Genomic DNA, 13,373 nt, shown 5'->3' with positions numbered 1-13,373 from the left:
CCTAGATATTCTATAGTGTCAACTTCTTCCAACGGATAATTGTTGAAAGAAATTTTTAGAAATGCTTCTCAATGTGCAGGTATGCAGAGCGAAACACTATCTACTTTGTTTTAGAGATGTTAAGTATTAAAGAGCCACAGAAAGGGGTGTTTGAGCTTGGCTCTAAAATGCTTGCACTATTTAGAGTACAGGCCACCAAGCGTCCATGCCGCGTACAAGACCTCAAAAGTGAGCAGGAAATTTATAATACATTTTTAAAAATTCTCGCTTTCGCACCTCGCGGCGACGTTCAGTGCCGGGCTTTCGCGTGAAAACCTGGCATACGACGTCACGTCGTGCAAGTGACGTCAGCAGCCGGGGGTTATCAATGGTTCACGGCGCCAAATTCTTTCAGACGTCACATGCTACCGCGGCCACGGCCACGCTGCACGCGCCGCCACAGCCAGCAGAGGTAGGGGAGGGACCGAGTAGGTTGGGCCGGTGGAGGCGACAGGAGAGGGAAAGGTGCGAAGACGCGGAAGTTCAAATTTTGTCTGCATATATGTCAGTTTCCATAAAATGCATTGAGATAATTCTTGCTGGAGATTAATTATGACGCTGCATCTTTTAACATCCCAGACATATCGCAACTTTATTAAGGACTTATAAAGGAACCCTTGCTGGGTCCCTTTCAGCTATTTGCCCTTAACCACAGTGACAAGTTTACTAGCTATTTTTTCACGATGTTGCCTATCTGTTCCAGTGTTTTCCCAGAAAAAACGAATGCGGTTTCGTCAGCATACATGACTGTTTTAGATTTCTGCATAATTGGACTCATTAACGTACAGAAAAAACAGAGTTGGTTCTAGGACGGAACCCTGAGGTACTCCTGTTAGAACTGTTAGGCGGAAGATGAAAATTTATTTATACGAGCGTACTGTTGACGGTTCTTTAGGTAGCTAGTGAAAAATCCTAGAGTTCTTCCATTAAACACATACTGCTGTAATTTGTCTAACAAAACTGAATGCGCTATGGTATCGAAAGCCTTCCTAAGGTCCAAAAATATAACTACTGCTATCTTACCATTGTGTAATGAAGAGCAATTAGTCTGCGTAAGTTCCATCACCACCGTCGCCGTTAACCTTTGAGCTCTGAAACCATGTTGTGAAACTGTAATTATTATTTTCATGCAGGAATTTTTGTAGCCGCACTGATATTACTTTCTCAAATGCAGTGTTGATAATGCTTAACACCAATATGGGTTGGTAGCTGCATGGGTCGCTATGATCTCCATCTTTATAAACTGGGGTAACTTTTGCTAATTTTAAAACATCCTGGTATTCACCCTATTGCATAGCAAAATTGAACAACTCTGCCATTACCAGTTGCAGATTGTCAACACTGTCCTGAGAGCCTTTACGCTTATGCCATCAGATCCTGGAGCTTTATGATTGGCCAAGCTAGTACTATTGTGGTGATTTCCAAAGAATCTCTGGCATCAAGCTGAAAATTGTGTGCTACTGTATCAGTAAATGGGATGGCCCTATCTAAGACCAGAGGGCTTGCTAGTTGAGTGTCTATATTCACAAAGTAGCTATTAAAGTTCTCTACTGAATTGGCACCTCCCAAATCAAAAGGTGCGGCTTTCTGAGCCGGTTTTTCTATTTATTAACAACCTCCCACATTTCTTCTTATTTCCTTGGGCCTTCTCTATGAGTGAAATGTTGTAGTCTTTTTTCCTTTTCCTTATCGTAGCAAAAACTTTGTTCTGACTATCCCGAAACTTTTGCAAATTGAAACTGTTGTTTTTTTTGCACCTTCGATTTTTGGCACCATGTGTCTTTCTCTTTGATAGCATTAAGTATAACAGTAGTCATCCAGGGGCATATTGGCACGCTATATCTGCAGTTAGAGTACATACTACACTGAGTTATTAGATCACGTAAATTTGTAATAAACTTTGTAATTTGTAATAAACTTTGTAAATACAGCATTAACACCATCACTAAAGGCACAGCAGGAGTTCATTGTGTAATAAGTTGTAGTTGACTCTGGGTTTTCGTGGAGACCTCTCACAGCTGTCACCAGTGGCTCCAAAGCGAAGGAATGCAAATACTGGTAAATGGTCAGATATAGGCATACTGTAGACTCCCAAAGATATATCGGCATTTTTGCACATCATCATCTAAAATTGTGGCTGATGTAGGAGAGATTCTAGTTGGTTCAGTTATGAAGTTTGTAATACTTTAAGACTGCAGAAGTAGTAAATACTCAGAAGCCGATACTGTAGAAGTCTCAATGTTAAAGTCTCCTGTTATTAAAACAGGGCCTGTATGTTTAGTATGTATCGACTCAAGGATACCATCCATTTTCTCTAGAAACAGATGGAGGCTAGATCCGGGGGGCCTGTATACCACGCCCAGTATGATGCCGTATGAAAACTCTACAAAAAGTGATTCTAATGTTTGATAATGAATTGATATGTTATTAGTTATTGTGTGTTGTAATGAGGGCCTGATTAAGAGAGCTACTCCTCCTCCTCTAGACAGCGAGTTCCTACAGTTGGTTACTAGTCTATATCCGGGCACACGAATCTGTTCTCTTTTCAGCCAGGTTTCCATTAAAGCTGCCACATCAAACAGGAATCCATGCTAAGATAACAGTGCTATCAATGAGTTTTCATTTTCCTGAAAACTTCGAGTATAGTAATGAAACAAGACAAGTTATATTGCTTACAAAAGTCAAGATTACCTTCGTCAGTCGTAAAACCCATATTTGTGTAGAACGGTGAAAACTGTTTTGCCTGGTGGGGTCACTGGCCTACACTACTTGGTCACGGTCCTCCTCTTTAGTTCTGTGCAGAACTTTGGACGTCTCATTCTTTCTTCATTAAGATCCTACCATTGGTTACCCATGCAAATTTCCAGTTTTTGTCTCTTTTCTTCTTCACAACCCTACCGAGAAGGATCTTGTTTTCTGGGCAGAGGTGCTCATTTATGTACACTGGTTCACAAGTGGCAAGACCCAGAGCTGCTGTTGCAGTGTAGAAGTGTCTTGCTCTGTGTTGCTGGCACCAGAAAAAAATTAGTTGATTGCATTTAAGTCTGCTTAAGAGCACAAATGCAAAAGCCTTTCCGTCCTCATTCTGGCTTTATTTTTCATTATTTTTTTTGTTTTTTGGTTTTTATTACGCAACTTTGGTAGAAAAGCCTGGGTGTCATCCGCATCCATGTCTAAAATATTCCTTCTTTTACATGTCGACCCAGATGTGTGAGACAGGCGTCATTTCCTTTCCTTAAATTGTCCAAGGGGCAACGCCACTGCATCGCGATGCAGTGGCGTGCCGAAGGGAGGATGGCATTCCTGTTCCGTGGACCTCTTGGCAATGCTGCAACACGCTGTCGCGTCCCCCTCTTAAAGATGAAGCTTAAGCGCTTAAGCGATCTCCAATTGTTTTTATTTTATTTTATTTTCAATTTATTAAATTCTTTGCCTCTTTTGTTTCTAATTTTGTTTTTATTTCTATGTATTTTAACTCTGTTTTTATTTTTAATTTGTGGTTTATTTCATTACATAAACGTTGCTTAAGAACTGTTGCTAAGTCAACTTTTACATTTTTGTTTTATTTACCGCACAACTTATGATTGACAGTTTGCACGGACAACTTCCGTTTATAACTTCTGTCCACGCCACTCATGAGCCAAGAAAGGCTTTCACTTTAAAATAACCCAGTGACACTTAGCGGCTCTTCTGTTTTGCCAGCTTGTAGACATGCATGTAACAGCCCTTCCAAGAAATATTTTTGCAGCAACAGTCTTGCAACAACAGACTGAGTATTCCGGCGAACCACTCGGTCAGCAGAGCAAATGATGCAGTTCCACATGTTGATCCTTCTGAGACTAGTTCGATTTCATGAGTATCACCGGTATTTGGTGCATGCTCTAAGAATTTCCCAGGGCTTAGTACTGCAGGTGCTGCGTGTGTATTGTTTATGACGTAACTGTGCGATACATCCAAGGATGTCCTTGTAATGGGCATTGCTTTTTAAAACTCATGAATTGTAAGCAGGCTCATTTCTTTAAACAGGATATCAGTGTTGCTATCATGTACAGTATTTTGCCTTGAAGGTGAACACCAGAAAATTTGTTCGTTTTATCTGAAGGTCATCTTAACAGAAGTGCCCCCAGAAAAGATGCGAAAAAGGAACACTTTTAGCGCAAAAAAACTAAGAAAGGACGAGGACAGGAGACGAGGGTGTGTGGTCGACAGCCTCCCTGGCATTGTGCGTGTACGCAGTCTTTGGCATGTGCGCAGTTTCTGTACATGGAATCACTATATAGAATGACTGTTTCTTCTGCCATTAAAAATTAGTTAAGCACTCTGTCGTGTCTTGTGTTCTGTCCTTGTCCTTTCTTAGTTGTTCCACGTTAAAAGTATTCCTTTTCCAGTATGAGCCAACTCACCCAACAGAACATTTTATTGAAAAGATGTGAGCACGCTATGTTTGTCCAAGTATGCATTACATGAAAATGGTGAATAAAATGACCATGCAGTGCGAGGGTCATTGCAGATGGAGCATATATGGCTATATCCGTGAAGTAAGCTGACCAGTGAGGGCATAAAACAAAGCCACATTGTCCTACTTGAGAACACGCATTGGTCTCGCTTCTCCCTCTTTCGCTTGCGCAGCGACTAGTTTGTTTTTATTTTTTGTTCCTGACTTGATTTTTGAGGCTCCGAGTGCTCTGAAGGTGCAGCCAGGAGTAAGCTATGCATCTCCCTCTTATCTCGCTCCTTCCGCAGTGTAGCTGTCACCCACTCTAGCAGGTGTGCCCTGTTTCTTTCCATCCGCCACAAGCACTGCCCTTGCCACAGCCATGCAGCACCGATATCTCGCCACCTGTGCGCTGTGATAATGTGTATTGTGATGCTGTGTGAGTCAAAAATTCGGCTTCTGACTGTTTAATCCTTAAGTCAACGAGCGGGTCTCCTACATGCGTTTTAGTCCACTGGGGGCAGCGCGTGGCACGTGACGCGTGCATGATGCCAATGTACCCTGCCTTTTCCGCATCGGCAAGAAAGCTTCCCTCAAAGGAAGTACGCCCACAGAAGACAGCTTCTCTGCTTGATGGCACGAGATGCACAGTAGCTATCTTGTTAGGGTGGGCTCTGTTGAATGGAAGCACTTTATATATTGTCACGGACTCGAAAACAACAAAGTGCGCAGTGGCTCGGCATGGAGCACTCGCGCTAGGCCCACCACCATTAAATCATCCCATCGCCATCTGTTATGTCGCTCTGTGTTCACCTGCTTGCCGTCACGTAACAGTATCGTGGCACTTTTTAATGCAATAGCATTTGGTGCGCCATGAAAGCAAAAACTGTCCAGCGGTAATGGCGTCAATGCGGAGCCTCCACCTGTCAACTGTCCCCTTCTCCAGTTGTAGAGGTGATGAGGGAGATGTCGGGTGAAGAATGAGTCAGCAAAAATGAAAATGACTAACAATGAAATGGCTCGGACACATGAGGCTTATGTGCAAAATGTACAGCATCCCCAAGAACTATGCCTGCAAAAATGACTCTTGCTGAAGCTATTCTTTCTCGCATTTCTCAGGAATAAGAGCAACCTGGGTCTCATAAGCCCCATTGATGGCTGTGCTTTAAACAGCCACCTGGCAGTGCAGTGGCGCATCGCTTAATTGCTCGCCAGTAGTGATGTGGGGACTCACTGTGATTTAACAGTGGAACACACTTTGCATAGTTGCGTAGTCAGAATTGGAATAGAATCAGAATTGCAGTAGATTGGGGAGTGAAAGGCAATGGACTCAGACCCGAAAAAGAATCGTGATTGGAGTAGAATCAGACCTGTAATAGATTGGTGAGTCAAAAGAAGAATGCTATCGCATTTTCTCCGCATTAATACAATTTATCACCTTGCATATATTTTTAAACCTTTGCTGATTTTTATTTTGAAAATTATTAGAGATATGTCGGTGTGGTCTGTTGCACTGGATTGGATATCAGGGTATACATTATGTACCTCATATGGATCAATAGTTAGATGATTAACCGAAAGTAACTAATAAACTTTTTATTTCTGATTTTAGGGGGCGCGGTTATATTGCCAAGTTGATGGCTGTCAATGTCAAAGGTGAGCCCTGTTTTTAAATTTTCCTAATCAGCAATGTGGTTTTAAAGGTGGTTTTAAAGCAATGTGGGAGAGCCAGCTCAATGAGCTTTAAAATGCGTATTTTTGATGTCCAATATTTTTGAAACAGATTGCTGATTTAAAAATTTTAGCACCACAGCTCACCTTTGATATTGACAGCCATCAAGTTCGCAATATAACCTTGCTCCTAAAACAAAAATGAAATCTTTATTAGTTAGTGTAAGTTAATTAATTATTGATTCGTACAAGGTACATAATGGCCGCCTTGCTATACAATTCATCACATTAGAATGCATCGATATATCTCTCACAGTTTAAAAAAAAAAGGTGTAAAGGTTAAAAAAAAGCCTGTACTTTTTTCTTTTGCTCCACATTGCTGCGCAGACAACCCGTGAGTGCCGCAGGGGGTCGCCGGGGTTTCTAGTCCCTGTGAAAGTTCATCATAACCGAGTCATGCGAGCCGCCACGGTGGCTGAGTGGTTATGGCACTCGGCTGCTGGCCCAAAAGACGCGGGTTCGATCCCGGCCGCGGCGGTCGAATTTCGATGAAGGCGAAATTCTAGAGGCCCGTGTACTGTTCAAGAACCCCAGGTGGTCGAAATTCCCGGAGCCCTTCACTACGCCATCTCTCATAGCCTTAGTCGCTTTGGGACGTTAAACCCCCATAAACCAAACCATTACCGAGTCATGCATGAAACAGTTTGTCTTAGGCAGATTTTTTTTTTTTACATTGACTGCTGTGGGGAACCAACGAAATGGTCTTCTCACATTGTTCATCTTATCTGAGAGTTAGTCTTAACTGAGTTTGCCTTAACAGAAGTCTACTGTGTATCAGTGATGTGATTGCTGTGCCAGTTGTGCCAAACTGCATCAAACAACAAAGCCTGCTGCATACGGCTACATAATGACAAAATACAAGTAATCTGCATCAAACCTGTGCCACAAGTCCGTATTTGCTTAAAGAACCGTAGACACTAATTTTATTTTCATGTTTTCTTCCTTCAACTGATGTATTAGCCATTTAAATTTATGGTTTACCATGTGGTATTTGCGTACGAGCACTAAATATTTTTATAAATGAATTTCTTCTTGATGTCCTTTTTTGGTTTCGCTTTCATCAGCCGAACGATGGCTGTGATGTGAAGTTGGTGTTTAGGTCATGTGAGCCATGAAAAAAACTAAAATATAATAACTGATAGGTAGTTTTAATTCATTACAACCCTGAAGCCAGCCTGCTTCAATAGCTGGAATGACAATAAATGACATATTAGCAGTTATATTGTCATTTTTTTCATGCCTCACGTGATCCTTTTCTTGGTTTCATACATCTGTAATCTGTGCCAAACGCTCACCTTTCTGCACCAAAACGCATTTTTCGCTTCCAGAAGCGGCTCCGAGATGACTTTGGCCAGTCACATCACTGGCACATTGCATACATTTTGACATATTGCCTTTTTTCGCATTTAAAATTGCTTACATTTTGACATATTGCCCTTTTTCATATTTATAATATTTTAATCGCAAGTGCTCCTCAGAAGTTTATGTAAGCATATTATTGAAGGCGAGTCCAAATATCTGTTATATGAAAACAGTGAATAATATTGCTCTGCAGGCAAAAATGAGAGCATTTGTTGTGCTATGCATGAAGTGAGCTAAATTAATGGTTAGGCATAAAGCATCTCTATTGCTCTCTTCTATTCTGTGTATTTCTGTTCTGTTTGTCTTTTTGTTTTGTTCGTTTTTTATCTAGCTCTGAAGGGTGCTCAGCTGGCTAGCCATACAGTACGGGCTCTAAATTCACATGCTTTCTTTTTTTTTTATGCGAGCGCATTACTTGGCTCATTGTGCAAAAACCTCGCCATAGCCAGAAACCTGTGGCAGAAACACATGCCAGAGGTGCCATCACCATCACTGTGACCCTCCCCCTCCGAGAAGGGCAAGTCGACTTCCCCAATGAATGAAAAGAGGTTTGGGGGTAGTACCCCTCCTCCTCCCTTGGGTCGCTTACAATACCCCCTCACTCGCATAACAAAGCAGACCAGGCTCAAGATGGGAGCGGGTGGCACCCTCTGCTGCATGCATTGGGTGAGATGCCACTGTCTCGCCTGACTTGATGTGGTACTGTCGCGCTGTAAAGGTATGCAAATAACACGGAGCCTACATGCTCCACTGCTCAAATTTTTTTTGATCGCACTTTTGCCTGGGTGGTAAGAAAAAGACGTTAGAGTCGTCCTAGAATGCATAACGGACGACTCTTGTGTCTTGCTACCACCGAAGTAAAAGCATGATGAAAAGAAATGCAAACAGTGGCGCACCTAGGCTCCACTTTGTTCGTGTTGCTTTCCATCGCCCCTGTACACCTATACAGTGGCATGTCACCTCTGCGAGATACACTAGGAAATGTGATGGGCTATTGTCGTATTCATATAAACGCGGCTTGAGGTTACACAAAAGGGCAAATCTCTGCCACTGCCGTCAGTTGGCCTTCAGCTTTTCAAGAGTCAGGTTGCAGTACTATGAAGTCTTCATCGTAGAAGTTGAATTGCTCACGTCTGCATCATCAGCTGAGACAGAAAAGCATGGCTGGAGGTGCAGTTCATTGCCAATGAAGTATGCGACCATCGCAACGCAGTGAAATGTGCGAAGCGAGCTACTGTAGCTAAACAGTGTTCACCCCCACAAGCCCCCAACAACTCTGCAAAAAGCAGTGCTCTCGCATTTACGCATCATAAGAATTGCTTAGGTGCCTCCATAATTTGTTTGTTACTACCTCTCGCCTTTATATCACATCTTCTAGAGCATGGCTGTTACCAGTTCCACGAGCAGTGCTCCGTACATCTTTCTGTCCACCACAGGCAGTACACATAAAACACCAATATCTGGCCATGTAAGATTCCGGCATTGCGAAAGGAAATGTTGGAGCACTGAATCAGTTGAGTTGCTTAAGCCCCAAACCAAAAAGCAGGTGTACCATGTGCCTTTTCATCTGCCAGCGGCAGCATGCAGTGCATGTTAAGTGCATGACGCCAGAGTCTGTCCATAGATGTGTATCTGCAGCACTCGTCAAGCCGTGAGAAAGAACCCCCACAGGACAGCTTCCCCACATCTTTTCCTGAATTTTCAGGGAGGCTTTCTCTCGAAAAACCATCCTTTTATTTTTTTCCTTTGCCTTGAGAGTTATGCATAGCCACTCCACAAGTACTGACAGAGTCAACAGAGTTTGCGGTCGGTGCAAAAGTGTGCCTGAACTGCAGGAGATGTGAAGTGGTTCATTTTACTCTGGCTTTTTTTTTTTTACATGCAGTCTATGGGAAACCAACCAAAGGGTCTTGTATTGTTCATATTATCATAGAATTTGACTTAACCGGGTTGGTCTTGATAGGAGTCTACATATGATTAGGATGTTTGCAATGAGGTCACAGCAAATAGTTATAGCATATGGAAAGGTGGCAGATGTATATGTGTATAAGTGGTGCAAAATATCTTGTACAGAGGTTAAAGTCAAGGAGAGCACCAAGTAAGTTTTCACCTCTCCTGTCCCCCAATCCACCACCATCAATTATGGGAGTATTATGGGAGTATCCTGTTTGGGCCTAGCAGTGGCCTGCAGTATTCTGAAATAAAAAAAGATAACTAATTTTGTCCCACTATTTTTTGTTTATGGGGCCAGATACAGGGGCCAAACAGAGAACATGCACTGTGACAATATCCTGCATTTGGAAGGTGTACTTGAAACCGCTGATGAGCCATCATGGTGGCACAGTGGTTATGGTGCTCAGCTCCTGATCCAAAAGACATGGATTCGATCCCAGCTGTGGCAGTCGAATTTTGATTGTGGGGAAATGTTAGAGGCCTGTGTACTGTGCAATATCAGTGCACATTAAAGACCCTCAGGCGGTTAAAATTATTTGGAGTCCATTACTGCTGTGTTCCTCATAGCATGAGTCGCTTTGAGATGTGAAGCTCCATTACACGAAATCAAACCAATCAATCCACTTATGGTTTCCTCATTTGGGGTGCTGTATATGGTCATCTTGTTTATAGTCTCGGGTAACTTTGTAGGGCAGTGATAAAATATTCTTTATGAAAATGATGGCAAGAACTTTATGTGGGAATATTCAATTTTTGGCAAACTGTCAAGGTTCTACCTGAACACATAAATCCGTACATGCCTCGCCCTCTGTATTTTCTGTGCTCACTTTATTAATGGAGGAATGCATTTAACGGCTACATCTCTACCTGTCTTTGACCACAAATTCTGTACGTCTTCCACGCATGCAAAGCCATCCTCTGTAACCGCATAAGTGCACAAAATGCTGCTTGAATGAGGTTCAAAAATTCTCATTTCCTCATTTTCTGTTTTATATAAGTCTTAGTTCACAGTATCGTTCATTTCAGCTGTGCCAGCTATGCAGGGTTTTTAAATTGTCACATACGAAAACGACTTTGCGAAGGCAAATACACATGGTATCACAAAAGGGATTGTTGTACAGGAAACACTAGGCAATGGCTGCTGTATACCTTCCTATTTCGATGGAGGCGAAATTCTAGAGGCCCATGTACTGTGCCTTGTCAGTGCGTGTTAAAGAACCCCAGGTGGTTGAAATTTCCAGAGCCCTTCACTGCAGCGTCCCTCTTAGCCCGAGTCGCTTTGGGACGTTAAACCTTCCTAATCCATCATGAGGGCGCCAGATGGCACCACGTGCCAGTCAGCTGACTGCATGCCTGGTACATTGGGACCAAGTCTGCCATGAGCCGGTGCCGGTGAGCTGGCCACTTGCTGCCCCGTCTCGGGGGGGGGGGGGGGGGGGGGGCGAAAACGTAAAAGTGAAATGTATAGCCAATACTGGTAATGCAAACTTATTGCATTACATTCTGCAAATGACTGTGCATTTTTGTTTTGGAATGCATGTCAGACAGTATGAGATAGAAGTTAAAACACGTGGGGTTCATTAGCACCTCTTGAAAGCTATTGGGTTTTTCTGTGGCTAAAAAAAAAATTGAGGATGGATGACACGGAGAGTGTCTGAAGTATAAGCTTTCGATGGGAAAAAGCTTTCAAAGCTGTAGTGGTACTTCTACCTTTGTGAGTCATCCAGGTCTAGGACTAGTTGTAAACTTTCCACTAAGATATAAGAGAAAAATGCTGTAAATTAGATCAGATAGTAAGCATGTATGTATGAGCAGAATATTAATGCCGAACAGCTGAATGTCAGTAAAAGTACTAAGGTGCTGAAACACTGTGATTACAAAGAACAGCTGTGAGTTTAGTAAGAAACAACAGTAGACTGCCCCTGGGGTGGAAAGCTACATTAAGTGCAAGAAGCTGTCGAGGAGTCTAGGTTAAGTGAGGAGAGTTCCCATGTTGTGGTGCCACCATCCTGCCCTTGTGCCTCAATGAGAGATGCACCAGTTTGCCCAAGTAAGCATCTTGCTGCATCATATTCGAGCTAATGAAGCAGTGAAATGCCAGCATGACAATGAAACAGTGTGCACAAGAAGTGTGCAGTACAGTGACATGATTGAGTAGACAGTGTAGAAAAGTTGCTGGAGGTGGTTTTCAGTGAGTGAGGGCATCAGAGGGGCATGCATGAAGGTGTCCGTGATGGGCAAATTAAAAAAAAAATCATGAATAAGGAAGAGTGTCATGGTGGGAACTTGAAGCAGTACCATTGCACTGGATTGGTGTGGTGAAGCTCTGGGATTTCACTCAAGCATGTGGCATTCTCAGTTGTGAGTGTTCAGTGGCATACTGTGGCTAGTGATGGTGTGCCAGTCAGCCACTGTCTTTGAATAATGTCCTCACCTGGGGACCTCTTTTTGAGTGCTTCACATGCCTTCTGCTTCTTCAGTCTGTGAAAGATGAAAGTATCTGATTTGTAATACAGATGCAGCTGTCTCCGAGACAGTGCAGTAAAGTCCCCTGATCTGTTCTTCTTCCTCGTGATCCAGGGCAGCCCACTGATGCTGGGGCAGAAGACGAACCCTGGGGCACCCTACCCCACACGGAGGAGACAGACGCAGCCTTCCGTGAGCGGCTCAAAAACATGGGCAAAGGTATGAGCATCAACAGAAGTGGTGACCTTATTGTAGAGCATCCGCCTCGCATTCAGCAGACTTCCTCCTGGCTTGGTGTTCGGCTCTTCCGGGGTAAAATGCTTAGGAAAAAGGTCGTGAGTCACATTGCTGAGAGCATTACAAACGGAAAGTGACACTGTTTACGGCTTTTGTCATCAGCCTAGCTATGCCCGCTTCAGGAGAAAGGCTTCTCCCGTATCCCTCAAATGAACTCTGTCCTTTGGCAGCTGCAGCCACCATGTCCCCACAAAACTTCCTAATTTCCTCTCCCCATCTGACTCACTGCCACTTCCTGCAACACTCACCATCTTTTGGAATCCAATCTGTTACCCGTAACAGCCATCAGTAAGCTCACCTTCGCGGTACATGCCCTGCCCATGTCTATTTCTTTTTCTTGATCTCGAATAGGATTCTCGAAGTGTCAAATGTCAATTCATGATGTTAAACACTTTTCGTGGCTGTGAACCTGGCATTTGTTAGCACATTGCCGTCGCATGCATTTGACATTCCTCTTGCTATGCTATTCCTTTGTGTGTATTGACTCAGTAGCTCGTGCATTGTTTGCAGTGGAAGGATCTAGTTCTGTAATAGGGGTGACTGTTCTCTACAGTGCCCAAATGTGCTACCCAAGTTTTGTGCATTGAGAAGTGGCTGATTTTGTGGCATGCCATGTTTACCAAACTCTAATGCACATATATCTTTTTTCGAAAACGGAGATTGCATGCCCCTTACAATCAGACATGATAAACTAAAATTTCACCAGGAGCAGCATCGGTGCCATCAGACAGGGTGTTCGATGGCAAGCCTTCTTGCGTTGGCAATGTGCATTTTTATCATTAAGCTTTTTGCTGTTTTCCCTCACCATCATTCATTGTGCTTGGTGTGTATTTGCTCTTCAGAGCCCAGAGTGGGCGTCTGTGGAGGTTCCTCGCTATGACAGCATGGAGGGCAGTATGGCGTGTGGCAAGGACGGGCAAGAAAAGAGTGAGGACCAATGTAAAGCTCAAGTTAACCCTTCCAGGCGCCATTGTTTGTTTCTATCAAAAAGAAAATATTTTTTTTTTTTTTACCTTAAAGGTCAGCTATGGACACCTAATTTTATTGCATGTTTTCTTCTTTCAAATGATGCTTTAGACATTAGAGTACA

The 13,373-nt window shown here is 43.1% G+C and overlaps 1 protein-coding gene across 3 annotated transcripts in view; it reads left to right on the top strand.

Moving 5' to 3' along the window:
• The window catches only part of LOC144122125 (CUE domain-containing protein 1), a 280,883-nt gene that overhangs the window by 234,865 nt on the left and 32,645 nt on the right, over window positions 1-13,373 (top strand). For all 3 annotated transcript variants that reach the window (XM_077655663.1, XM_077655664.1, XM_077655665.1), the window contains exon 7: window positions 12,101-12,205. In XM_077655663.1, coding sequence (XP_077511789.1) covers window positions 12,101-12,205 — 105 coding nt within the window. The remainder of the gene's footprint in view (window positions 1-12,100; window positions 12,206-13,373) is intronic.

This window comes from Amblyomma americanum, chromosome 2, assembly GCF_052857255.1.
Source record: "Amblyomma americanum isolate KBUSLIRL-KWMA chromosome 2, ASM5285725v1, whole genome shotgun sequence".
In the NCBI taxonomy this organism is placed as follows: domain Eukaryota; kingdom Metazoa; phylum Arthropoda; class Arachnida; order Ixodida; family Ixodidae; genus Amblyomma; species Amblyomma americanum.
This window is presented reverse-complemented; position numbering and strand designations above follow the sequence as displayed.